Source organism: Garra rufa, chromosome 20 (genome assembly GCF_049309525.1).
Source record: "Garra rufa chromosome 20, GarRuf1.0, whole genome shotgun sequence".
Taxonomy (NCBI): domain Eukaryota; kingdom Metazoa; phylum Chordata; class Actinopteri; order Cypriniformes; family Cyprinidae; genus Garra; species Garra rufa.
The window spans coordinates 5,035,997-5,061,552 of NC_133380.1; the positions used below are offsets into that span (position 1 = coordinate 5,035,997).

At 30.2% G+C, this 25,556-nt stretch overlaps 2 protein-coding genes across 2 annotated transcripts in view; both read left to right on the forward strand.

Annotated features, from left to right (window-relative positions):
- LOC141293758 (filamin-B-like) overlaps positions 1–256 on the forward strand; it is a 12,378-nt gene extending 12,122 nt beyond the window's left edge. The window contains exon 7 of the mRNA XM_073825813.1: positions 248–256. Coding sequence (XP_073681914.1) covers positions 248–256 — 9 coding nt within the window. The remainder of the gene's footprint in view (positions 1–247) is intronic.
- The window catches only part of flnba (filamin B a), a 179,594-nt gene that overhangs the window by 92,578 nt on the left and 61,460 nt on the right, over positions 1–25,556 (forward strand). Inside the window, exons 8-24 of the mRNA XM_073826377.1 lie at positions 1,866–2,003; positions 2,468–2,594; positions 7,893–8,029; positions 8,139–8,332; positions 9,476–9,589; positions 9,677–9,820; positions 12,543–12,666; positions 12,755–12,915; positions 14,230–14,320; positions 14,482–14,651; positions 14,775–14,892; positions 16,071–16,333; positions 16,409–17,006; positions 20,759–20,932; positions 22,382–22,544; positions 23,747–23,907; positions 24,549–24,716. Coding sequence (XP_073682478.1) covers positions 1,866–2,003; positions 2,468–2,594; positions 7,893–8,029; positions 8,139–8,332; positions 9,476–9,589; positions 9,677–9,820; positions 12,543–12,666; positions 12,755–12,915; positions 14,230–14,320; positions 14,482–14,651; positions 14,775–14,892; positions 16,071–16,333; positions 16,409–17,006; positions 20,759–20,932; positions 22,382–22,544; positions 23,747–23,907; positions 24,549–24,716 — 3,045 coding nt within the window. The remainder of the gene's footprint in view (positions 1–1,865; positions 2,004–2,467; positions 2,595–7,892; positions 8,030–8,138; positions 8,333–9,475; positions 9,590–9,676; positions 9,821–12,542; positions 12,667–12,754; positions 12,916–14,229; positions 14,321–14,481; positions 14,652–14,774; positions 14,893–16,070; positions 16,334–16,408; positions 17,007–20,758; positions 20,933–22,381; positions 22,545–23,746; positions 23,908–24,548; positions 24,717–25,556) is intronic.

The window sequence follows — 25,556 nt, forward strand, 5'->3', positions numbered from 1 at the left end:
CCACCCTGACGGGCCCCGGCTCCCACATCTGAACCTAATGAGAGAGAGCGGACGGGGAAAGACCTCATCCAGTCTCTCTGTCAGAGATGCTGTTACACTGAATGTGGGTTTTGGCTGGTGCTCTGTGACTCTATTCTGGTGCTCTGGAAACATTACAGGACTCAGTGCTGTATAATGGTAGGGTAATAATGGAGTGTTTAATTGTACGTGTGCTGTTGCGCCAAGGGATTTCTTATTTCATTTGCAGGCTCTGTAGATGTTTGAGGGAGGGGTTTTGGAGGGATTTAAGTTGTTGAAGCTCATTATACCATGACATTTAAATTTATGATTCTGATTGGCTGACAGATGTTAATTTATTTAATTTTTTTTTTTTACAACTGCATCCTTATTTTAAATTTTAGGAAATTGTAATATTTATTTGCGCATGTAAAAAAAAAAAAAGTATGTGTATATGTATGTGTGTATACATATATATATATATATATATATATATATATATATATATATATATATATATATATATATATATATATATATATATATATATATATATATATATATATATATATATATATATATATATATATATATATATATATATATATATATATATATATATATATATATATATATATATATATAAATAACATTTTATTTTGTTTTTATTACATCTGCGTAGATTATAAAGTCGAAACTACGCTGACCACACAATAAAATTAATATTGTAAATATTTAAAAATAAAATTTGTATTTTTAATTAAATATGTAAAAATTAAAAAGTGGGTATTACATATATATAGTTATATAAAAGTAATATTATAAATATTGTAAAATTTAAAATTTTATTTGAATGGTATTTTTTTTTTAATCTGTTTGAATCAAGTAATATCAGAAATATTTTAAATATTTTAACACGTATTATATACTCTTGTAAATTATATAAAAATGTAGTTTTTTTTCTTACAAATATAAAAATGAATAGTAAAATTGTATTTGCTTATTAATGTACTATAATATTACCGTTTTATTTATAATATAAATGTAATATGTACTATATTCTCATATACATGTACATATATAAACATAATTTGTATTAGTAATAGTAAAATATTTGCAAATAATTGATTTATGTATACAGGTATATAAACATATATTTTATTTTACAATATATTTGAAATATAAATGCCTGTAATGAGTACAGAATATCATACATATGCAATAAATATTTTATTTTTATACCATATTTAATATGCAAATCATTTTTCTATAGGATGTACCATATATTTTCTAGTATGTATTTAATCTTTATATTTAATATGCAATTTTTTTTGTAATGTACTATAATCTGTACTTGTATTACATTTGTTATGAATAAATAACAATGTAATATTTCTATTGTAAATATAAAATAATAGTACAGTAAAAATGTTTATTTGCATATTTTTTTAAATATGCAAGTAAATATTTAATTATTTCTTTTATAGTATATGTATATAGTATATGCTAATATTGTTATTTAATTTATAGGTTTTAAATAATGTTTTTGCTCATTTAATAAAGCATTGTATTGGAGTGTTCCAGTTTTATTGCATATGGACAAAATTTTTATGCATTAAGCGCACTTAAAGACTTGTTTAGTAAGATTTTACCAGAATACAATTTAAAAAAATTTTTATATCATGTTATATGATAAATGACTTTATGCGACTTGTATTCTTTAGCTCAGTTTTTCCTTGTGAAGATGGGCCTTTAGATGCTGACATGGCATTAAAATATATACCACTACTGCTTGAACATCAACAATTAGCATTGATTTTCCTTAAATCAGTGACTTGTGCTCACGTATTTGTGTTTGTGTGTTTCAGCGTCTGTTCCTGGAGCGTGTCGAGCCACCGGTCGAGGTCTGCAGCCTAGAGGTGTGAGAGCACGTCAGGTGGCTGATTTTAAGGTGGACACCCGTAACGCTGGTAGTGGAGATCTGAAGATCACTGTTAAAGGACCCAGTAAGTCTTTTTACCACTTTACAAGCCCTAAAACCCTCAATTTTCCTCTTTTTGAGAAACGTCCCAATGTCTCCTGCTTTTTCATGTTGCTTGAGTATTTGAAGTAAGCAGGGACAGTTTCCCAGACTCTGCTGTCCACGTGAACCATTTACACATCAATTTATCAATTTTAATCAGGAGGTTAAGCTTCAACTCCACTGACTGTGATTGATTATCCGACCGGGTCACAGACATTTCACTGACCCACTATGACTTACAGGGCATAAGTTTATCTCTGAGGAATTTGAGCAAACGTGCTCCTGTACACGACTGCTATTCATCTTCATTATGTTCATATGAAAGAAAATGCGCTGGGAGAAAATGAGGAAAAAGCATTTTTAATTCTACATTTTATTACTGCCATTCTTCTCTAATAGTTTGTGATTGAATAATTCAAGTTTATCATGGTTTTTCCTGTCTTGCAGAAGGACTAGAGGAGCCTGTGAAACAGAAGGAGGCTGCAGATGGAGTTTACTCTTATGAATACTATCCAAACGCACCTGGCAAATACACTGTCACCATCACCTGGGCCGGACAGCACATTCCCAAGAGGTACCATTCACATCTCCAAAACTCATAAAGATTTTACCTTAAAAGGCAGAGCACCTAAACTATGATAGTTAAATTTATTATATATATATATATGTATATATGTGTGTGTATGTATATGTGTGTGTATATGTGTGTGTATATGTGTGTGTATATGTGTGTGTATATGTATATATATTTTTTTTTTTAATTAAATCTGCGTAGATTTAAGTCGGTACCACACATTTCCATCATATAATATAAATAAGATTTTGAAATATTGTCTTAAAATAAAAAGTTTATTTATTTACTTTATCACTTTTTATTCATTCTGCATAGTGTATAGTGGAAACTACACATTGCTGCAATATAAGTTAATATTATAAATATTTTAGAAATTTAAAAATAACATTTAAAGTAAAGTAAAATTGTTTATTAAATCTGTAAAAATTAAAGTGGGTACTACATATTGCCACAGTATAAGTAATATTATAAATATTTTAAAATATTTTTTAGAATTTTATTGAAATTTAATTTAGTTTATTATATCAGTTTAAATTAGAGTGGGTAATATCATAAATATTATAATTCAATTTACATTTTATTTGAATTTAATTGTATTAAATCTGTAAAATAATTTGTGGATACTGCATATTGCCACAGTTTTAGTTAATTTTATATTATTTATTTTTTTTAATTGAATTTAGTATATTAAATCTGTTTAGAGTTGGTATTACATACTGCCACAGTAAAATGAATATCAGATAAATTTTTTTAATAATATTTAAAAATATTTCTTAATTAAATTAACATTTTATTTTAATTGAATTTTATTAAGTCCGTATCAATGAAAGTGGGTACTTCATATTGTCACCGTATAAGTAATATTAGGAATATTTTAGATAATAGTTTCACAGTTAAATTACATATTTAATATTTAAAAAATTGCATTGCAATGATTAAAATAATTTTTATAACTATTATTACCACAGTAGAAATACTAGTATAAATATTTTAAAATAAAATTCTTGATTAAATTAAAATACATTTTTATTTTTTCATTAAATCTGCATAATTAAAGTGGATGCTGCACATTGAACAAAATAAATATTTTTAAAATTTGATTTGCATTACAATTTTTTATAATTGTTACCACAGTAGAAATACTACTATAAATATTTTTAAAATACATTTTTAATTTATTAAATATGCATAGATTAAAGTGGATGCTACACATTGAACAAGATCAAAAATACAATGCATTGATTTAAACATTTGAAATTCGAAAGAAATGTGCGTTATTTTTACAGAAATAACATCAAATTTTCCGAGTTAAATGCATAAGAAGGCGTAAAATAGGCTTATGTTTGTTATTCAAAATATAATTTCTTTTTCCCGTTTGATTTTTGTAGTGCTTTGTGCAGTTGTAGTGTTTGTTGTAGTGCTACCAGTGCTGTCGCACAGGTTGAAACGAATCTGCTCCAGATGTTCTGAGTGTCTCCTTGCATCAGTGGTGTTCAGATCTGCCAAGCGGATAAATCTGATCATGATTGTTTGGGTATGAAGGCATAGGCGTATATAAACGCACGAGGGTTGGGGTAAATGTGTGTGTTTGGGCTAAATCAGAACAGGCCGTGTTATGGATGATCTGTGCATGTGCTGGGATTCAAATCAAGACTGGATTTATTGTATTCAGATTGGTCCATTAAGGATCATCAGGGAATTTGTCTGATTGCAAACGGCTTGTTTGTACATGTGAAAGGGTTTAATGTTGAGTATGATGTAAGACTGTATGACAGAGTATATACTACATGACAAACCATTTGTAAAAGATTTAAATCACTGAAGTGTGGAGAAATTGATTTTAATGCAAGTACAGAATGTGTTATTGTTAACTATTCAAAGTCAAAGTATCAAATTGGTAACTATTAGATGGAAACCAGCTTAAAGTTGAAGTACTAAAACAGAAATAAATATAAATTAAAGCTGAATATAAATATGAAGGGTATTCATGAAAAACCTAAACTGAAATAAGTTTGAGTACCAAAATGGCTAAACCTGAAATAAATATAAATTAAATAGAAATATTTAAAAACTAATAAAATATAAAAATGAGTATTCAAGTTTAAATTGGAGTACTAAAATTATTACAATTTAATAAAAATAATTAAAACAAAGTAGAAAAACATGTAAAAAAAAAATTATAAAATAAAATGTTTGCATTAATGAAATTAAATGAAAATGTATTAGATAAAAAAAATTAAACTGAAATAAAATAAGTTTGAGTATTGAGATGACTAAAATGGAAAAAAAAAAAACCAGATAGAATGGAAATAAAAATGAATAAAGTAATACGTAAGTATTAAATGAAAAAAGTTTACAATGGGGAAAAAAAGATTATTGGAGTACTAAAACTACTTCAACTCTAATGTAAGTTAAAGCTAATTATAAATATTTATGTAAAAAGCTAATAAATTATTAAAATATAGTATATAATTAGATGAGAAGGTATTAGATGAAAAACGTTACGTTAAAATTGAAATACTAAAATTGCTAAAACTGAAATAAATATAAATGAAAGCTAAATAGAAAAACAAACTAATAAAGAAAATACATAAATATGTGTATTAGGTGGAAAAAAGTTGAAGTAATAAAATTAATAAATATAATTAAAACAGTTTTTAAAACTAATCAAATAAAATATGTATGCATTAGATGAATAAAATAGAAATATAAAAGCAAAAGTGTTAGATTAAAAGATTAAAATATTAAAAGTTGGGTACTTAAATTACTAAAATTATAATGAATTGTAAAGTGCATGTATGTATGTATCATACAAAAAACTTAAAATGGAAAGAAGTTGGAGTACTAAAATTACTAAACCTGTAATAAATATACAAATTAAAGCTAAATATTAAAAGAAACAATGTGTTAAATGGAAAAGTTTAAGTCTGAGTTATAAAATCAATAAAGATAAATAGAAATATAAAATAGGTGAAATAAAAAGTATTAGATGGAAAAATAAACTTAATGTAAACAAAAAATAAGCTGTTTAATAGATGTAATAGATTTTTCCTTAAACATTTCAATTTAGCTTTAATTTATATCTAAATCTTACACTAAAATTAAAATGAAAACCTGAAAATACAAAAAAAAGCTAAATCAAAATATGATTAAACTGAAATAGTATATTAACAAAACAGAAATAACACTAGTGCATAATAAATAAGACATACCTGGTTTGAATTTCCAATAAAAACAAATATGTGCTGATCTATCACAGCATGAATGATTTTATTATTGTAATTGTAGATGAGGTTTCGCTCATGCTGCACACCGCTGCTCCGATATGTAGGTCGTGCTCACTGCCAAGCAGACTCATTAGTGTGTAACGTGGTGGAAATGCATGACGACATGCTCTCCTGTGCGAGTCTGTCAAAGACTCTGGAAACTCGAGACCACCAGGAAACGGCGGTCGCGTGACGTCCAATCACACTATACAGAGTAAACATCACATTTAACACACTGAGGAACGGAAATGACGACTACCTTCAGAGCTGGGTTTGTTTTCGCTCAGCATGTGGTTCTGCAGAAACATGCTGGTTTGTTAAAAAGCACCAAAAATGCCTTTTTAGGTGTTTTTTGGAGTTTATAAGATGCCGTGGTGTGTGGCCTTTTTGGTCATCACATGCATGGTAGATCGGCCAATCAGATGGCTGCGCTGCAGGAGTGAAAGAGACTGACTGGATTGAACACAATCGGCCTGCTGTTCACCTGGACACACACACACACACACACACACACACACACACACACACACGTGGAGCCGTGACCCCTATTAAAGAGAAATATTCTCCCCACTGTGGTTACTTCTATTAACACAAACTCTCTCAGATGGGAGGTTTCCGCTGACGTAGAGTCACAGCGCTGATTTATGACGTGCGTTTTGTTGAGAATGGAACATTCGCACTAACTAGAGATGTCAGCGCTGTTTGTGTTGCTCAAGCTGTCAGATTAACATGTTTGGTTAAATAAAATGTCTATTTGACCATATAATGGCATTTTGACATTTAAACCATGTTGATCTTTTGATCTACTAATCTTTCAGGTCTTATTTCACCTCAAAAGCTTTACTTAAAGACAATGAAGCTTGTTTTAGGACTATTGAAAATTTTTGGAGTTTGACTTTAATTTTTTGACAATTGAGCAAATTTTCAGACTTTTTTTTAATTTTTTTTGCTTTTTTCAAATATTTTTAGTAAATATCCTCAGCAGTTAATTTCATTATTGGGATTTTTTTATACCTAGATTAATGTAGAACCTAATTAATTAATTCAAATTGATTGTAATGGGTTTTTTTTATTCGTTTTAAAAATAAGTATTAGATGAAAAACTAAGTTTAAGATAAAACTACTAAAACTGAAATATAAATCAAAGCTAAATAGAAATATTAAAAGAGAAAAAAATAATAATTTTAATAATAAAATAAAAAAATTAAGTATTAGATTAAAGTGGGTGCTGCACATTTCTACAATGTAAGTATTTAAAAAAATTCTCTTTAATTTATCATTTAAATCATTATCAACAGGTTCTCATTGTAATTTATTTAAATGTTTAAATTTAATAGATTTTTTTTTGCTTTAATTTAAATTTTATTTAATTTCCGTTTCATTTAAATAATAATTTTGCAACACATTTATTGCATTAATTGTGAAGATGTTTTTATTAATATGAATTTTTATTCTGATTTTTAGTTTTTCATGTAATTTCTTAATTAAAATATTTTTTTTTTCAATTTTTGTTTAAAGTATGTTTATTTGTAATTTCAGTCTGCATAGATTGCATGGCCATCATTTTAATATAAATGATTAAATTGTATTAATGTCAATGAACTACATATTTCATTTATTTTATATAATATATATTTATATACTTTAGTCATCTTAATTGTAAATATAAAAAAAATATTTTGTGAAAAAATATAATTTTTTTTTTGGCATAATGTCACTTTTTTTTTACTTCAAGAAGGCTTATTTTCATGATGCTTTTAAAAAAAAAATTATTATTATTTTTTTTTAATTTTAATTTTAAAATCTGCATCGATATGCATTATCAAATTTGAAATTATATAAAAAATTCATAATATTGATTGTAAAATTGTAATTGTAAAATTGTGTAAATAAGGCTCAAATTTTCATGATGAAAAAAATATAATTTAAATTATCTACTTTTTAATTTGTAATTTTAAACTGCACGTTATTTTACCAAAAAAAAAAATGTTCTTCTTCTGTACATATACTAAACTTGTTTTCTCATGTTCAGCCCCTTCGAGGTTCAGGTGGGCCCTGAAGCCGGACCGCAGAAGATCCGTGCATGGGGTCCAGGTCTGGAGGGAGGTGTTGTGGGAAAATCTGCAGACTTTGTGGCCGAATCCATCGGCACTGATGTCGGAGTTCTCGGTGAGATCACAGGAGCTTTTTACTTCACACATTTTATCATAGTCACATTTAGATCAGGATCCGCAAGCTGTTTTCTCAACCTATGATGTTAATGCTTTCCCTCTTGTAGGCTTCGCCATCGAAGGTCCGTCTCAGGCCCGGATCGAGTGTGAAGATCAGAACGATGGCTCGTGTAATGTGAAGTATTGGCCCACCGAATCGGGCGAATATGCTGTCCATGTCATGTGTGATGATGAAGACATCGAAGACAGTCCCTTCATGGCCTTCATCGTCCCTGATAACAAAGCCAACAACTCTAACCAGGTAAACAAGGCAGTGGAAAATATACTGCATACATGAAAAAATATTTTGCATTACATTACAATTTTTTTTATAAAAAAAAATAAAAATTTGCGGTAATGGAAATCGCTTAATTTCAAATATTTGATTACATTTTATTTTCATTTTATTAAAAACTACTTTATAATTACTCCCCAAAATTATTATTATAATGCATATTGTGATGTTTTGTGTTGGTTTTTATTATTATTAGTGATTTGCATAATCTTTTTTTTTACTTTTTTTTTTTTCTTTTTTAGTGGGTAGTACACATTGCTGAAACTTTATTTTATTTATTATTTTATTATTTTTTTTATTTAAAAACTACTTTACAATTCATGCAATGCAATAAACTATTTATATTTGTAAAATGAAATGTATACTGCATCAATGTGTACCCTGTAAACCCACTTAAAAAATACTATAACCAGTTGAGAATTTAAAAATGTATATTAATCATTAATTTATAAAAATAAATAAATCTATTTATAAAATAAAAAAGAAATTAAATTAGTAAATTTAGTTATGATAACCTGCTGAATAATTAAACTTATTAAAACTATTTTTTAATTACTGTGATGCAATTTATTCTTGTAATTTATTTAAATGCTTAATTTAAATTTTTAAACTTATCTTTGTTTTTTAAAATTTTAAATCTAGATTGCATTGTCACAGTTTAAAATTTAACAAGTACAAAATGTTTATTAAATCTGTTTTACATATAATATGCTATAATGTTTTGAATTAATTTTGGATTGAATTGCATGTTTAAGATTATCAGGATGAGCAAAAACACGATTTAAAATTGTTAAATACTTGCAAATGTTTAATTTCACTTTTTAAATCAGTCATTTAGACACAAATATATTGCTTTCTTCTGTTTTGTCTCTTAAGAGAATTATCCATCATTGTTTAAAGAGTATTTCTGTTAATGCAAAAGCATGAACATCCTAAAGCAACAAAACAAAGACAAATAATACATGAACAAATAAATAAAATGCATTTAAACAATAATAAATAAATCAAAATGTTGTGGTGTTGTTGTAAAAAGATTGCATTTGTGCATTTACTAGTATGTTGATTGTCAGCGCGAAAGCAATTGTTTTTCACAAATGTGCTTGTTTGTAGGTCAAAGCTTACGGACCAGGACTGGAGAAGTCGGGCTGTATCATTAACAAACCTGCTGAGTTCACCGTCGAGGCCAAAGATGCCGGAAATGGCCCGTTGAGAATCATCGCACAGGTTTGATTGATCATCACAACACAAACCATCTCGAATGAAACTCTCACACTTTTTGCATTTGCCTTTGACTTTGATTTGTTTTCTCAGGATGCAGACGGCGCCCCCATCGATGTGAAGGTGAAGAGCAAAGGAGATAACGTGTATTCCTGCTCGTACACGCCGACCTCGGCCGTCAAACACACGCTGGCGGTGACCTGGGGAGGCGTCAGCGTTCCCAACAGCCCCTTCAGGGTAAGAGCGACAGATCCCGAGGGCAAAACCGATAGCACAAACACAAAGGAGATGTCAGCTGTCAGAATTATTACTACTGTAGAGGAACAATTCGCACTCACTAAAGCTGATGCTCTTAACACTGCAACAACCAAATATAAACCTGTCATCATCGTAACCACCTCCATTATGGAGCGCTGCTCCTATTTACGCAGATAATTTCAGGAATGAAGGTTGGTTTTGATTTGAATGCTTACATGAGATATTACTTTGGTGATTGGCTTTAGGGAATTAAAATGCACATTATGTTTTGCACAAAAATGTTTAGATTAATTTGTGATTGCACTGCATGTTTCTTAAGATTAGTAGGATGAGCAAAAGCATTGTAATTTGTTATTTTGCTACATAATCACATCAAAATTAGAGGAGGAGTTCACTTCTGAAGCAAAAATTTACAGATGATGTACTCACCCCCTTGTGATGTTTGTCTTTCTTTCTTCAGTTGTAAAGAAAATGTTTTTTTTTTTAGGGAAACCTTTCAGGATTTCTCTCCTTATAGTGGACTTCTATAATGCCTGTGAGTTTGAACTTGCAAAATGCATTTTCAATGCAGCTTTAAAGGGCTCTAAACGATCCAAGCCAAGGAACAACGGCCTTATCTAGCGAAGCAATTGGTTATTTTCTAAAAAAAAAAAAAAAAAAAAAGGCTGTTTATATACTTTAACCTCAAATGCTCATCTTATTTAGCTCTGTGTGAACTGTGTATTCGGGTTCAAGACAGTTAGGGTATGTCAAAAAACTCCCTTCTCATTTGCTTCTCAAAGGAGGAGAAAATGAGATGGGAGTTTTTCGACATACCCTAACTGTCTTGAACTGGAATACAGAGAGTAGAAGCAGAGCTAGACAAGATAAGCATTTGAGGTTAAAACGTATGTAAATTAAAAAAAAATTCAAAATAACCGATTGTTTCGGTAGATAAGTCCCTTCTTTCTCGGCTTGGATTGTTTAGAGCTCTTTGAAGCCACATTCAAACTGCATTTTGCAAGTTCAAACTCGCGGGCACCATAGAAGTACACTATATGGAGAGAAATCCTGAAATGTTTTCCTCAAAAAACAATTTCTTTATGACTGAAGAAGGAAAAACATGAACATCTTGGATGACAAGGGGGTGGGTACTTAATCTGAACATTTTTGTTCTGGAAGTGAACTACTCCTTTAATGCGTTATTTATATTATTTCTATTTTCTTCTGTTTCATCTCTCATTAAGTATTTCTGTTACTGCAAAAGCACAGAGTCCAATTACATTTCAGTATGTTTGTCACATTAAGTGATTTATAAATGACTTTTAATGTCAGAAGAATTTCTAAAGATTTTGCACATTCAATATGAAATTGTATTAGATTATAACAGCACTGTCTGCTTTGAGTGTTAAATGTTTTGTGGTGTTTGCAAACCAGAGTTGCCTTTTTCCAGAAACTAAAAGTGAAGAAATATTCTCAGTTTTTAAGTTTTTGAACAAGATTTAATGTTTTTTTTTTTTAAGTCGTCTCTTCTGCTCACCAAGCCTGCATTTATTTGATCGTAAGTACAGCAAAAACCAGTAAAAATCTGAAGTATTTTTACTACTTAAAATAACTGTTTTCTATTTCAATATATTTTAAAATGCAATTTATTTCTGTGATTTAAAGGCTGAATTTTTAGCATCATTACTCCAGTCCAGTGTCACATGATCCTTCAGAAATCATTCGAATATGATTTGCATCATTGCTAAATAAAAGTATTAATTTCTATAATTTTTGATTCAAATTCAAATAATTCTGAGAAAAAATGTACTTGGCTGTTTTAAATATTGGAAATAATAAAAATCTTTCTTGAACAATAAATGAGCATATTACAATGATTTCTGAAGGATCATGTGACACTGAAGACTGTAGTAATGATGCTGAAAATTCAGCTTTGACTCACAGGAATAAATTAGATTTTTAAATGTATTCAAATAGAAATCTGTTATTTTAAATAGTAAAAATATTTCAAAACGTAACAGTTTTTGCTGTACTTTAAATCATATAAATGCAGGCTTGGTGAGCAAAAGAGACTTAAAAAAAAAAAAAAAAAAATCTTTTGACTTTTTTTTTTATTAACTAACAAAGAACGAGGTCCAAAATAATTTTGACTGAATTAATAATAATTGTTCAACGCCCACGTGAACTGAAGGATTATTCTGTTTGAGTAAAGCTCAGAGTAAACATTTGTTCATACAGTACGTCATTCTGTATTCATGCTTTTGTGGTCCTTACAGTTCATTTCACAAAACAAACTCATTGCATCGTTTCAAAGAACTTAACTTGCTTTTACTTGACTGATCATGCAAACACATTTCACAATGTCTAGCTCTGGAAAAATGCAGCCATTTAAACTAAGTACTAACATGTTTGTATTCACAGAGGGGAAAAGGGACTGTCATAATGCATTTAAGTGTTTAATGATTGCATTCATGTTTTAACAATGTTGCATTCAATAAATTCTAATACTTAATGTTTTATTGTTTGTTGTGTGTGATTTATGTGAGTTTGTGTTCATTTGCATGCTTCCGGACTCTAACAATACTAAACAACTTAAAGTGCATCTCATGCTGTTTTTACTTGCTTTGCATGTTTTTAATGTATTCTAAATGTGTGTTGTCTTTTAGATGTGTTTTCATTACGTACTGTAATTAACATCCAGGAGGCTTTATTCTTGTAGGTGAATGTTGGAAAGGGAAGCCACCCTCATAAAGTCAAAGTGTTTGGCCCGGGAGTGGAGAGAAGCGGATTGAAGGCTCACGAACCGACGCATTTCACCGTGGACTGCACTGAAGCTGGAGAAGGTAATGCACGTTTACTGTGTTTGCTAAAATCAGTGCTGTTTCATGTGTGCTTTACACAGGGTTTGTCCTGCGTTGATGGTTTTTATAGGTGATGTCAGTGTCGGAATCAAGTGTGACGCCAATGTTATCAGCGATAAGGAAGAGGATGTTGATTTTGACATCATTCCTAATGCAAATGACACCATCACTGTCAAATATATTCCTCCTGGAGCCGGACGCCTCACAATTAAAGTGCTTTTTACTGATCAGGTGAGTGACAAACAGATTTGTAGAAAACATGATTGAGTGTTTGGAAAGGTTTTCATTTTAAATGATTATTTCAGGACGTTCCATGTTAAAGTAACATGAATGTATTTATTTAATGTAGTTTATTTTAATTTATTTTTCAAGTGGACTGGAAAATCATGTTATTTTATTTAAAACTATTTGTAATATTTTAATGCATGATAAATTTGGATGGCCAGAGCAATCCTGTTATAATTTAATTGAATTTATTTAAATTTGCCATCCAAGTGAATTAACAAAGTGTCATAATTTTACTTTTATTTAAATATTTATTTTAATTTATGATCCAAGTGGATTTGTTTTATTTGTAAAGCTATTTCTATTAATTGTACACACAAATCCAAGTTGATTGAAAAAGTGTATGTTGTAGTTTTTATGTATTGCATGTCATGTACTTTTTTAAATTTATTTATTTGTAGATATTAATTTTCATTTTAATTCAAAATCCAAGTGGTTTGAAAAGTCATGTTATGTCATAAATTGATAAATTATTTATTTGACGCTATCATTGCTTTATTTATGTATTTATATTTTATTTTATTAAGCCACTTATTTTAATTAAATATTTTAGTTTAGTTTAAATAATACTTGTATTTAACAATACATATTTAAATTTAAAACCCAGGCTCAGTTGATGGCCTGGAATAGTTTGTTTTATTTCCTGGAAATTTTTTTTAATTTATTTTTTATTTATATTACTTTATTTCATTTTTAGATCATACTTATTTAATAATATATTATTATTATTATTATTATTATTATTATTATTATTTTTTTTTTTTTTAAGCCACTTATTTTCATTTCATATTCATTTCTATTTTAGATTTTATATCATTTTAGATCATACTCATATTTAATAATACATTTAAGTTTTAATCAGTGGCCTGGAAAAAAATTTTTTTTTAGAAATAATTATAAATAATAATTACCTTTAATAATACATATTTAAATTTTAGTTGTTGTTTTTTTTTTTACATTATGAACCCTCCTATACAATTGTCCAATCCGCTTGGATTTTAAATTAAAAATGTCTATTTTTATTTAATGTTTTTTTTTAAGCTATGTATTTCTTTTAATTTTAAACAAAAAATAGTGTGTGGTAGGTTTTATTTTGTTTTTATTTTCTGATTTTTTCATTTCTTTTTTTCATATTTTAATGCAAGATCCAATTAGATGACCTTGACAATCCTATGTCTTCATGCATTCAATCATTTGAATCCAAGAAAATATGATTCCTGAAACTTTGCAAATGTGGTGTTTTAAAATGATCCATTTCAGGAAATCCCGGTCAGTCCGTTCCGTGTTAAAGTGGATCCTTCACATGATTCCTCTAAAGTGAAAGCAGAGGGACCCGGACTCGCCCGAGCAGGTTTGTTATTGAATTTGATGATAAAATGTTTGATCTCATCAAGAATCTGGGATTAATTGTTGAATTTGATGATAAATGGTTTCATCTCATTAAGAATCTGGGATTAATTTAATGACTTGAGTCTCTGTTAATTTTCCCATGTGATATTTTTGTACCATCAGGTGTGGAGAGTGGAAAACCAACACATTTTACCGTTTACACTAAAGGAGCTGGCAAAGCTCCTCTGGATGTGCAGTTTTCTGGACCTAATAAAGGACTGCCTGTCCAAAACTTTGAGATCATTGACAACTATGACTATTCCCACACTGTCAAATACACACCGGACCAGCAGGTAGGGATCTGCAATGGAGAGCCACATATTGAAAAGTAGCTCACTGAGTTTAGATGGCCGACTTAGACATCTTTGAGTATTTATCTTCTGGCATCATCATTCTGCTTTGCTGTACCAATTCAGGGAGAGATGGTGATAACTGTGACCTTCGGTGGAGACCCCATTTCTAAAAGCCCCTTTGCTGTGGGTGTCGCAGCTCCGCTGGACCTTAGCAAGATCCAAGTGGATGGAATGGAAAATCGTATGTCATTTTATTTGTTTGATTGTTTATTATGAATATTTAAATTTTAACTGAAGTTTGAGTGGGAGGCCTGAAAATTGCATTTAATTTTTGAAATATTTTTTTATTAAATATTTACATTTTAATTAAAGTTTCAGTGGATGCTTAAATTGGTTATATATATATATATTTGGCCTGTTATTTTATGCTTTTTATTTAAAAATATTTATAAATATATTTCAATATTTAATAATAATTTTCAATTTCATTCAAATTGTAGTCTAGTGTCCTAATGGTTGGCCTATAGAAAATATTTATTTATTTATTTATTTTAATTCAAGACCCAAGGGAAAATTGACACTATTTATTGATTGGTTGGTTTGCTTGCTTGTTTGTTTAAAGCTACAGTCTATTGATTTAAATATATTGATTTAATACAAATTTTAATCCAGGGTCCTTATTTTATTTTATTAATATTTTATAAAATACTTTAATCCAAGTTTCAGCGGATGGCTTAGATGTTTTTATTTAATTAAATTTTTTATTTCATTCATTAATTCATTTTCTGTGATCCCATATTATTTATTTTTATTTAAAACTATATTTTTATTCCTTGGATGGCCTATTTTATGCATTTATTTTAATTATTTTAAAAACATTTATTAAAATATATTTATTATTATATATTTATTAATATTTAAATTGTAGTCTAATGTTCTACTTGGTAACCTAATGAAAAATATTGGTATTTATTTATTTAAGCTACTGTCTATTGATTTAATTCATTTCATAATTCATTTAAATCCAAGTTTGAGTTAATGAATTAGCCGATTGTGATTCTATTTATTTGATTTTAACAATCTTATTTATTTCCTGGATGGCCTGTGTTATTTTAAACATTTCTTTTGTTTTATTTCAAAAGATCAACTTAAATATATATTTTTTGAGTAGGATTTGATTTACATTAATATATAGTAAATATTAAAAATTTAGTCCAATGTCCTGCTGGTTGGCCTAGATAAAAATATTTAAGTTTGTTTAAATCCAAGTTTATGGCTTGAAAAACTGACACGTCATTATTTTTTATTTGCAAATGTTTTTAAGTCATTTAATTTATTTGAAATGTCATTTTTATAGAGGTTATTGCATTTAATTATACTTAATTCAATAATAAAACCCCATTTCATGTTTTATTCCAGGTGTTCAAGTAGGTGAGGATCAAGAGTTTGCCATTGGTACAAAAGGCGCAGGTGGACAGGGCAAACTAGAAGTCAAGATCACTGGCCCATCAGGAAAGCCTGTGTCCTGCGTAGTAGAGCCTCAACCTGGTAAAGGTGCCAGCCTGGTGAAGTACATCCCCAAAGATGAGGGCGTTTATGTTGTGGAGGTCGTCTACGATGGCAATCCAGTACAAGGAAGCCCTTTCTCAGTCGAAGCAATGCTGCCTCCTGATCCTAGCAAGGTATATTAAAGCAAAAGCATGATTTGACTTCATTTTGAAAAGAAGAGTTCATCACTTCTGGTTCTGTCTGTACAGGTCAAAGCGTTCGGTCCAGGATTAAAGGGTGGTCTCGTAGCGACTCCAGCTGAGTTTACCATTGACACCAAGGGCGCTGGAACTGGTGGACTCGGCCTAACCGTCGAAGGCCCAACCGAAGCTAAAATCGAGTGCTCCGACAACGGCGATGGCACCTGCTCTGTGTCGTACCTCCCTACCGAACCCGGAGAGTATCTAGTCAACATTCTCTTCGAAGACGTCCACATTCCCGGCTCGCCCTTCCACGCAGACGTCCAGTACCCGTTTGATCCCACCAAAGTGGTGGCATCTGGTTCCGGGTTGAAACGAGGCAAAGTAGGCGAGATTAGCGTGTTGAACGTTGACTGCGCCAAAGCTGGACCAGGACAGCTGACACTGGAGGCTGAATCTGATTCTGGAGCGAAAGCTAAGACTGCAGTTGTGGACAATAAGGACGGGACCTACACGGTCACTTATGTCCCGTTGACAGCCGGTATGTACACGCTACTGCTGAAGTATGGAGGAAAGGCTGTCCCCAACTTCCCCGCCAAAGTGCACGTGGATCCAGCTGTTGATACCAGCAAAGTGAAGGTGTTTGGACCAGGAGTTGCAGGAGAAGGTACTGGCATAAATATTAAGATTAAATGGGTTATAAATAGGGATGCACTGAATGTTCGGCAACCAAATTTATTTGGCAAATGTGACCCTGGACCACAAAACCAGTCTTAAGTCGCTGGGGTATATTTGTAGCAATAGCCAAAAATACATTGCATGGGTCAATTTTTGATTTTTCTTTTATGCCAAAAATCATTAAGAAATTAAGTAAAGTTCATGTTCCATGAAGATTTTTTGTAAAATTCCTACTGTAAACATATCAAAATGTAATTTTTGATTTGTAATATGCATTAAGAACCTAATTTGGACAACTTTAAAGGTGATTTTCTCAGTCTTTTTGATTTTTTTGCATCCTCAGATTCCTGATTTCAAATAGATGTATCTCAGTCAAATATTGTCCTATCCTAACAAACCATACATCAATAGAAAGCTTGAATATGAGCTTTCATATGATGTATACATCTCAGTTTTGTCAAATTTAACCTTATGACTGGTTTTGTGGTCCAGGGTCACAAATAAGCAAAAAAACCAGAATAAATTATACCTAACAATGATGTGACACGGTCAAATAGAGGCGCACACTAATGCAGCAAACATGTCGGCAGTGTGCAAGCATTTAAACTGTCCGAGAAAGATCATTACGAGGTGTAACGTATTACAAGTTACGTAATAATATTACTTTTTCCAAGTAACTAAAGTAACGCATGACTTTTTAATTGACAAGAAAATATCTGAGTTACTTTTTCAAATAAGAAACACCAGTTACTTCCCCCCTGTTTATTGATTAAAAGCTGTCCTGTCCTCATGTTGAGTGAAATCGTGAGTAAGATGTTACTTTAGTTCTAGAATAAATGTGAACATGCATTAATTCATCACACTCACTAAAACAGATACAGTTTTCCTCAAAATGAATAAAAACGGTGACATTCCAAGCAAACCTGCAATTAATCTGTTAAATAACACAAATATCCTTTATGTATTTTAATCCCATTTTATTAACTGATGTCTTTGCTGTCGACCTTCGATAATCCAATTCCAATTTTTTTTTTTTTTTAATGCTGAAGAGTTGACATTTTTTCTTCTGTGGTCTACTGTACAGACGTGAATTTATTTTTCTCTAAGCCTGAGCTTTAAGGCTTTTAAATTTGCTAAAAATTAAACTTTTTATATTCAAAGTAGGGCCGGGACTCGATTAAAAAAATTAATCTAATTAATCAGAGGCTTTGTAATTAATTAATCGAAATTAATCGCATTTTAATCGCATATAAATATTTGACCTGAGAACAGTGAGAAGTAAGTTTTTTCATATGGATTTTTAGTTACCATTGAATAATGACTGAATACATAAACTGAAGCAACAAAATATTGTTTATTTTTGTTCAACCAAGTCCAACAGACCAGTGCAATATTGCCATTAACTGTAGCAATAGGATACAGCGTTTCCCATAACGAAAACATTTATTTCAGTTAAAAAATAAATCCCAAACTCTCTATTTTAACATTTTGAACAATAGGGCTTTACAATCTTTTGCTATTTTTTTTTTTTTTAAATAAATTGTGTTTTAATTTTTCTCATAATCAAATGAAAGCATAAACATTTATTTATTTTTAATCAAATGAAAAATAAACCTTTTTAATTTTTGGCAAACAAACAGAGGTTTTCTGTTAAAATCAATACATAATAATAATCATAGTATTTTTTTCTACAATTAAGTGGTTAATCTTGTTGTTATATTAATTTTTTTAATATATATGTTTTTTGTCTATTTAAATAGGAATATTGCTCTGTTTCATGTTAAACCGTACTTTTATTTTTACAGGTTGCCGTGTGTAAAGTATGATATGATGCTAGTTTTCTCAAATGAAACGTTAAAAGTGACACTGACAGTAGCTTTGGAGATTGAGATCTGTTCATGTGAGATACAAATGCCAAAAATTAACGGGAGCATCACGCGTGCAGTATAAAAAAAACGCGTCTCTGCCATTCTAACATACAGAGGCAAACAGTGCAGGATTCATATTAAAACGGTCTTTTTGCATTTCAGTTTTCAGACACTAGTCCATATGGCGATTTGAATTAAGTGACAGACCAACTTTTGATTTATCAATCCAAAAATCGACGAATTTACGTGGCATTCCGCGCTATAGTAAATTCGTTTTTTATGAATGGAGTCCGCGATCCAGTCCGTTTTCTTGGAGGAGACATTGTAAACGCGCCCCCCTAAGATGATGGTACGGGAAACACTGGGATATTTAGAAATATACTAGCCTTCATTTCAGAAATTCAGGTACCCTATAGGTAGGTAGACCTTCTGTAAAAGCATTGAGGTGATACTTGAGGCTCGATGTGCTGCGGTGATATGCGCATTCTGTTAGTTGGTGCTCCAGTATAATTGGTCCGCCGCTGAAACTCATCCAGTGAGAAACGTTCCGCGGTGCAAAATTAAGTGCGATTAAAATGCGTTAAAAAAAATTAACGCGTTATTTTTGTGTAATTAATCTAAATTAACGCGTTAAAGTCCCGGCCCTAATTAAAAGCAAACAAGCGAGCCCTGCCTGATTTAAAAAGTAACGCAAAAGTTACGTAACGCATAAAAAGTAACTAAGTAATGTAATTAGTTTTATTCTTTTTGGGAGTAACTCAATATTGTAATGCATTTCTTTTAAAAGTAACTTTCCCCAACACTGATTTCAAGCCCCGATAGTGAGAGACTGTTTAGTTTTGCATCACATGTCTTCGATGAGAGGAGAAAGGGCTGGTTGTTGTTGGTTACTGTTTGATGACTGAAATCACAAAATGGCCTTTAACCCTTAGTAGATAAACTACAGAACGTTATGTTGTCTAATACACACAGATTGTATTTATTCTGACAAAGTTGCAAAAGCTTGTTAGCCAGGGTTCAAAGTCCAAATTGTGAGGGAAATCTATGTGATGAGAATCATTCATAAATCTGCTGCTGTCAGCTAAAAGTACTGATGTGGCATTGTGGGTTTCCACCAAAATATAAGTCAACTTTTATAAAAGTTAGCATTGTAATTACAATAATTACAACAGCTCTATTAATAAGTTTATTATAACATTCACACATGGTGTTCAATTTGGGATCTGTAATATTTTCTAATGTTTTAAAAGAAGTCTCTTCTGCTCAGCAAGGCTGCATTTATTTGTACACTAAAAACACATGCCTGATTCAAGAAGGTGGTCTTAAAAAATGCCAAAGAATATTATTTTACGAACACATTACTTTTAAGTTAAATTGGGCTTTGTGGGTAGGCTATAATGTCTACTAGAATGTTAATGTTCAGTGTTAGGTAAATATTTGTAAATTGTTGTTTTGTAAATGATTTTTTTTTTAAACAAGACAAAACTCTAAAAAGTACATTTTAGCTATTTAATTTAATTGGGTCTTCGTCTTTTGACCCAGTGTTTCAATTCGTTCGGCTTCGGCCAAGAGTTTTAATTTCGGTGCATCCCTAGTTACAAATGCCATTTCATGTTCTCATCATGATTTGGCTTCCTTCATGTCTGGAGCCTTTTTACTTAGGTTTCGTAACAATGTTTTTGAAGAGGTGTTGTTGTGGAGGAATGCATGTGTTATCATGCTTTAAATGATGTAATCCTTCCTGAGATGGCCCTTAAAAACTATTTGCTGAGATATGATTTTAATTAGTTTTTACAAAGGAGATGCATGGTTTTGTGACATCTGTGAACATCTTCAATGAGTCCGCTGTGTGTGTTTTTTCTCTGGTCTGTAGGAGTTTTCAGGGAGGCCACGACAGAGTTCACTGTGGATGCCCGAGGTTTGACCAAAGCTGGTGGGAAACACATTAAAGCTCATGTGAAGAACCCGTCAGGCGCTGCTACAGACTGCGTCATTAGTGACAAAGGCGACGGGACGTATAATGTGGAATACACACCATTTGAGAACGGTAAGATGCACAACATTCTACTTAAATGGCCTGAAAAATTATACGTCAATTTTTTTTCATTTTTTTTTTTTAAATGCCTGGACAATCCAAATTTTTGAATGGTCTGGATAATCCTGTTTATTTATATATATATATATATATATATATATATGTATATGTATATGTATATGTATATGTATGTGTGTGTGTGTGTGTGTATATATATATGTGTGTGTGTGTGTGTGTGTGTGTGTATATATACTTATTTACTTATTTACTTATTTATTTACTTTATTTATTTACTTACTTACCTGGACAGTCCTTTTTATTTTTATTTTTTTTACTTTTTTTATTTATTTATTTACCTGGACAGTCCTTTTTATTTTTTTTATTTATTTATTTACCTGGACAGTCGTTTTTATTTTTTACATTTTTTTTTATTTATTTATTTACCTGGACAGTCCTTTTTTATTTTTTAAATTTTTTTTATTTATTTATTAACCTGGACAGTCCTTTTTATTTTTATTTTTTACATTTTTTTTATTTATTTATTTACCTGGACAGTCCTTTTTATTTTTATTTTTTACATTTTTTTTATTTATTTATATATTTACCTGGACAGTCCTTTTTATTTTTATTTTTTTTACTTTTTTTATTTATTTATTTACCTGGACAGTCCTTTTTATTTTTATTTTTTACATTTTTTTTATTTATTTATTTATTTACCTGGACAGTCATTTTTATTTTTTACATTTTTTTTTTTCTAGATCAAATTGAATGGCCTAGATGATCCTGTTTATTTTATTGTTTATTCTATTATTTATTTTATTTATTTTTTTATTCCTGGAAAATTCAAAATTTTATTTATTTATTTTTATATGATCCTATTTATTCTTGATTAAAATCCTGTGTTTCCTTGTTTGTAATTTAATCCTGTTTATTTTATTTTATGATTTCCTGGGCAATCCAGTTTTTTATTAATATTTATTTAATAAAAATATATATACGATCTGATTTTATTTATTTGTGTTAAAATCTTTGTTGATTTAATTGATTTACTTACTTGCTCACAGATTAATTAAATATTAACTTAAGTTAATGGCATGGCCAGCCAAACATTATCTAATTTTCTTCACATTTAGATTTTTGCGCTGGCACGTTTATCCAAAACAACTTTCCTTCCATGCAAGCTATACATTTTATCATTTCATGTTTTCCCTGAGAATCAAACCCTCACATCTTGCTCTACTGTTCGAGCTCCAGGAGCACTACAGGTTTCATCTTGCACTTGTGTATTTTGAAGAACAACAATAAAGCTTGGCAGAAAATACAGATAATTTAGCCAGATTTATGAGGTGACAAACTCATTCTCAGCAGAGCCACTGCAAGCTGCTACAGGAGAAACCATTGTTTTTCTTTCTTAGAAGCTAAGTGTGATTGTCTTTTTTTTTTTTTGTCTGCTCCACACAGGAGTCCACAGTGTGGAGGTTCTGTACGATGAGACTCCGGTTCCAAAGAGTCCGTTCCAGGTCGGGGTGGGCGAGGGCTGCGACCCCTCACGTGTGCAGGCCAAGGGCCCGGGTCTGGAAGGAGCACTGACCGACACACCCAACAAGTTCTCCATCATCACCAGGTTAAAGAGCTTGAGATATTACATTTGTCATTTAGTGGAGCTGTTATGATATTGATACTATAATTCAAAAGTTTGGGGTCAGTATTATTCTTATTAAATTAAATTGATCAAAAGTGACAGTGGAGACATTTATAATGTCACAAAAGATTTCTATTTCGAAAACATGCTGTTCTTTTGAACTTTGTTCATTTAAAGAATCCTGAAAAATAAAACGTTTCCACAAAAATATGAAGCAGTGCAACTTTTTTTCAACAATGATAATAGTAATGTTTCTTGAGCAGCAAATCAGCATATTAGAATGATTTCTGAAGGATCATGTGACACTGAAGACTGCAGTAATGATGCTGAAAATTCAGCTTTGATCACAGGAATAAATTACATTTTAAAATATATTCACATAGAAAACAGCTAATTTAAATAAGCTGTATTCTAGTTGAAATAAAAAAAAACTTTAACCAAAATAAAAAAGATTTAACTGAAATAAAAAAATTATATTTAAAAAATCTTACCTTAATTTATAAACATATTTTAGTTTAACCAAATGAAAATGTGAAATGCAATACAATAAGTAATAAAGTAAAAATACAAAAATGACTTAATTTATAAATTGCTAAAACTTAAAAAATAAAAAATAAAGCGAAAACAGAAAATATAAAAATAAATACTAATTAAAAATAAAAACTATAATAGTATCTTGACACTGAAAATACACTAATATTTGAATTTTAATTTTTGAATTTTATTGTAATACTATACAATATTACAGCTTTCACTGTTTTTACTGCATTTACGCAACTTCTATCATTTTAATTAAATTTATTTATTTATTTTGCATAGTTTGAATGGTATACTGCACAGTACATAAATATTTTAAAGTATTTGCTTGAATATTATGTATTTATGTTCATTTGTCTTTCATTTATTTTTGTTTTACTTTTTCTTAAGTACTAGCATACTGTACATGTTTGTTTACTTATTTTTATGCATTTTGTTTTATATAACATTTTATTAGTTTGTTTACTTAATTTTATGCAATTTTATCCATCAAATACTTCTCTTTTTTGCTTTTTTAGGGTTTGTTCTGAATTAAAGTACCAAATTCAAACATTTGAATGCTACTGTACATCTTGTCCTGTATACTATCGAGAACATGAATATGACTCTTTGAGACTGACTAACCAACCATCTTTTGATCCATACAGAGGAGCTGGTATTGGTGGATTGGGAATAACTGTAGAAGGTCCATCCGAATCGAAAATGTCCTGCAAAGATAACAAAGATGGCAGCTGTAATGTGGAATACACCCCATATGTGCCTGGTCTGTATGACGTCAACATCACCTATGGAGGACAACACATTCCCGGTTTGTTAAACTGCATTGTTTTGTTTTGTTTTGCTATGCATTACTTACAGTCCTGAAGAAAGCATTACTGCAGCTTTGAGAGATGCAGCTTGACATGTTTTTAACCAGAGTCCCAGTTTCAACCTTGCGAAACCTCTTGAATTATGCCGCAAATTTGTTTTCATTATTATTACACCCGGGAAACTAGATCTCGTGTAACTGAGGAGAGCGGCTACCGCATTCTCACTGCTGGACATTATGAGCTCGTGTTTCATTGAAAACATTCACCAGGCCAAGACCACATAGTACGAATCTCCCGCATGAATGCCGCTTCCAGATTGTTTAAATCACGTCTATAGAAGCTGCAAGAGCGATACTTTAGAGGAGTTGAGTTATCAGACTACAGGCTTGTGGAAACAAAATCTCACTTGGGATACATAAGAAACTGCATAGCAATGAATAAAATGTATGTTTGTGGCAGCCTGTTTATGCAAACCAAAATATATCAAGATCTTGTCATCTTTGACTTATTTTGTCCATCTTCTCTTCTTCCTGTGTCTTTGGCGTTAATCTTATTTATCCCTCTTTATCTTATGATGGCTCTGGTTGAATTGCATTAGCATGCGTGGACTCGTCGGTCAGTTTTTATCTTTGTGTCATAGGAAGCCCGTTTAAGGTGCCGGTGAAGGATGTTGTTGACTCCAGTAAGGTGAAGATCTCTGGGCCTGGTGTCGGTTCTGGAGTGAGAGCTAAAATCCCACAATCCTTCACTGTGGACTGCAGTAAAGCTGGTGTCGCTCCTCTGTCTGTGGCCGTGACTGGACCTAAAGGTAAAAACGCATTTACATGAGGATTGTGCATTTACTAAGATTTTTAATTTATTTTTTATTTAGGGGATTTATGCTTTTATTTATTTATTTTTATCTGAATTAAATATTAGCAGTATACAGCATATATATTTTTTCTTCGTAATATATTTTTTAAAATTTTTACTTTGTTATACTGCAGAGAAATGTATTTATTTATTTTGGGCATAGTTTTTTCTGAATTATAAACACTTTTTTTTAGTTAATATTCATTCATTTCTTCATGCATTTTTTTTTTTTTTTTTTGCGTTGCTTTAAATTAAATAGCATACCTCACAGTATATACTTTAACATGCACTTATTTTATTCTGAGTTATATGCATACTGCAGAGCACATATGTAGATAATAAATTGGCTAAATTCATTTAAATGTTAATTGGACTGTTTTATTTTGTTCTGAAATTACTTAATTTATTTTTGTTTATATTGATTTTTTTGTTTGTTTTGAATTAAATACTACCATACTGCAAAGTATATACTTAAGCATTTATTTGTTTATTTACAATTTTGATTTAAATGTTGAATGAATTTATTTATTAATATGATAGGTATTGTTCTGAATTAAATGCTAGCATACTGCACACTGTATACCTATATTATTAATTCATTAATTTATTTATATTTATTCATTTTTGTTCTGTGTATATATATTTTATGTTCTGAATTAAATACTAGCGTACATTTGTTTAATAATTTAGAATTATATTGATTTTTAATACTAGCATACTGCACTGCATATACATTAATTTTGATTTATATTTATTTTTTTCTGAATTAAGTACTAGTATACCGCACAGTATATAC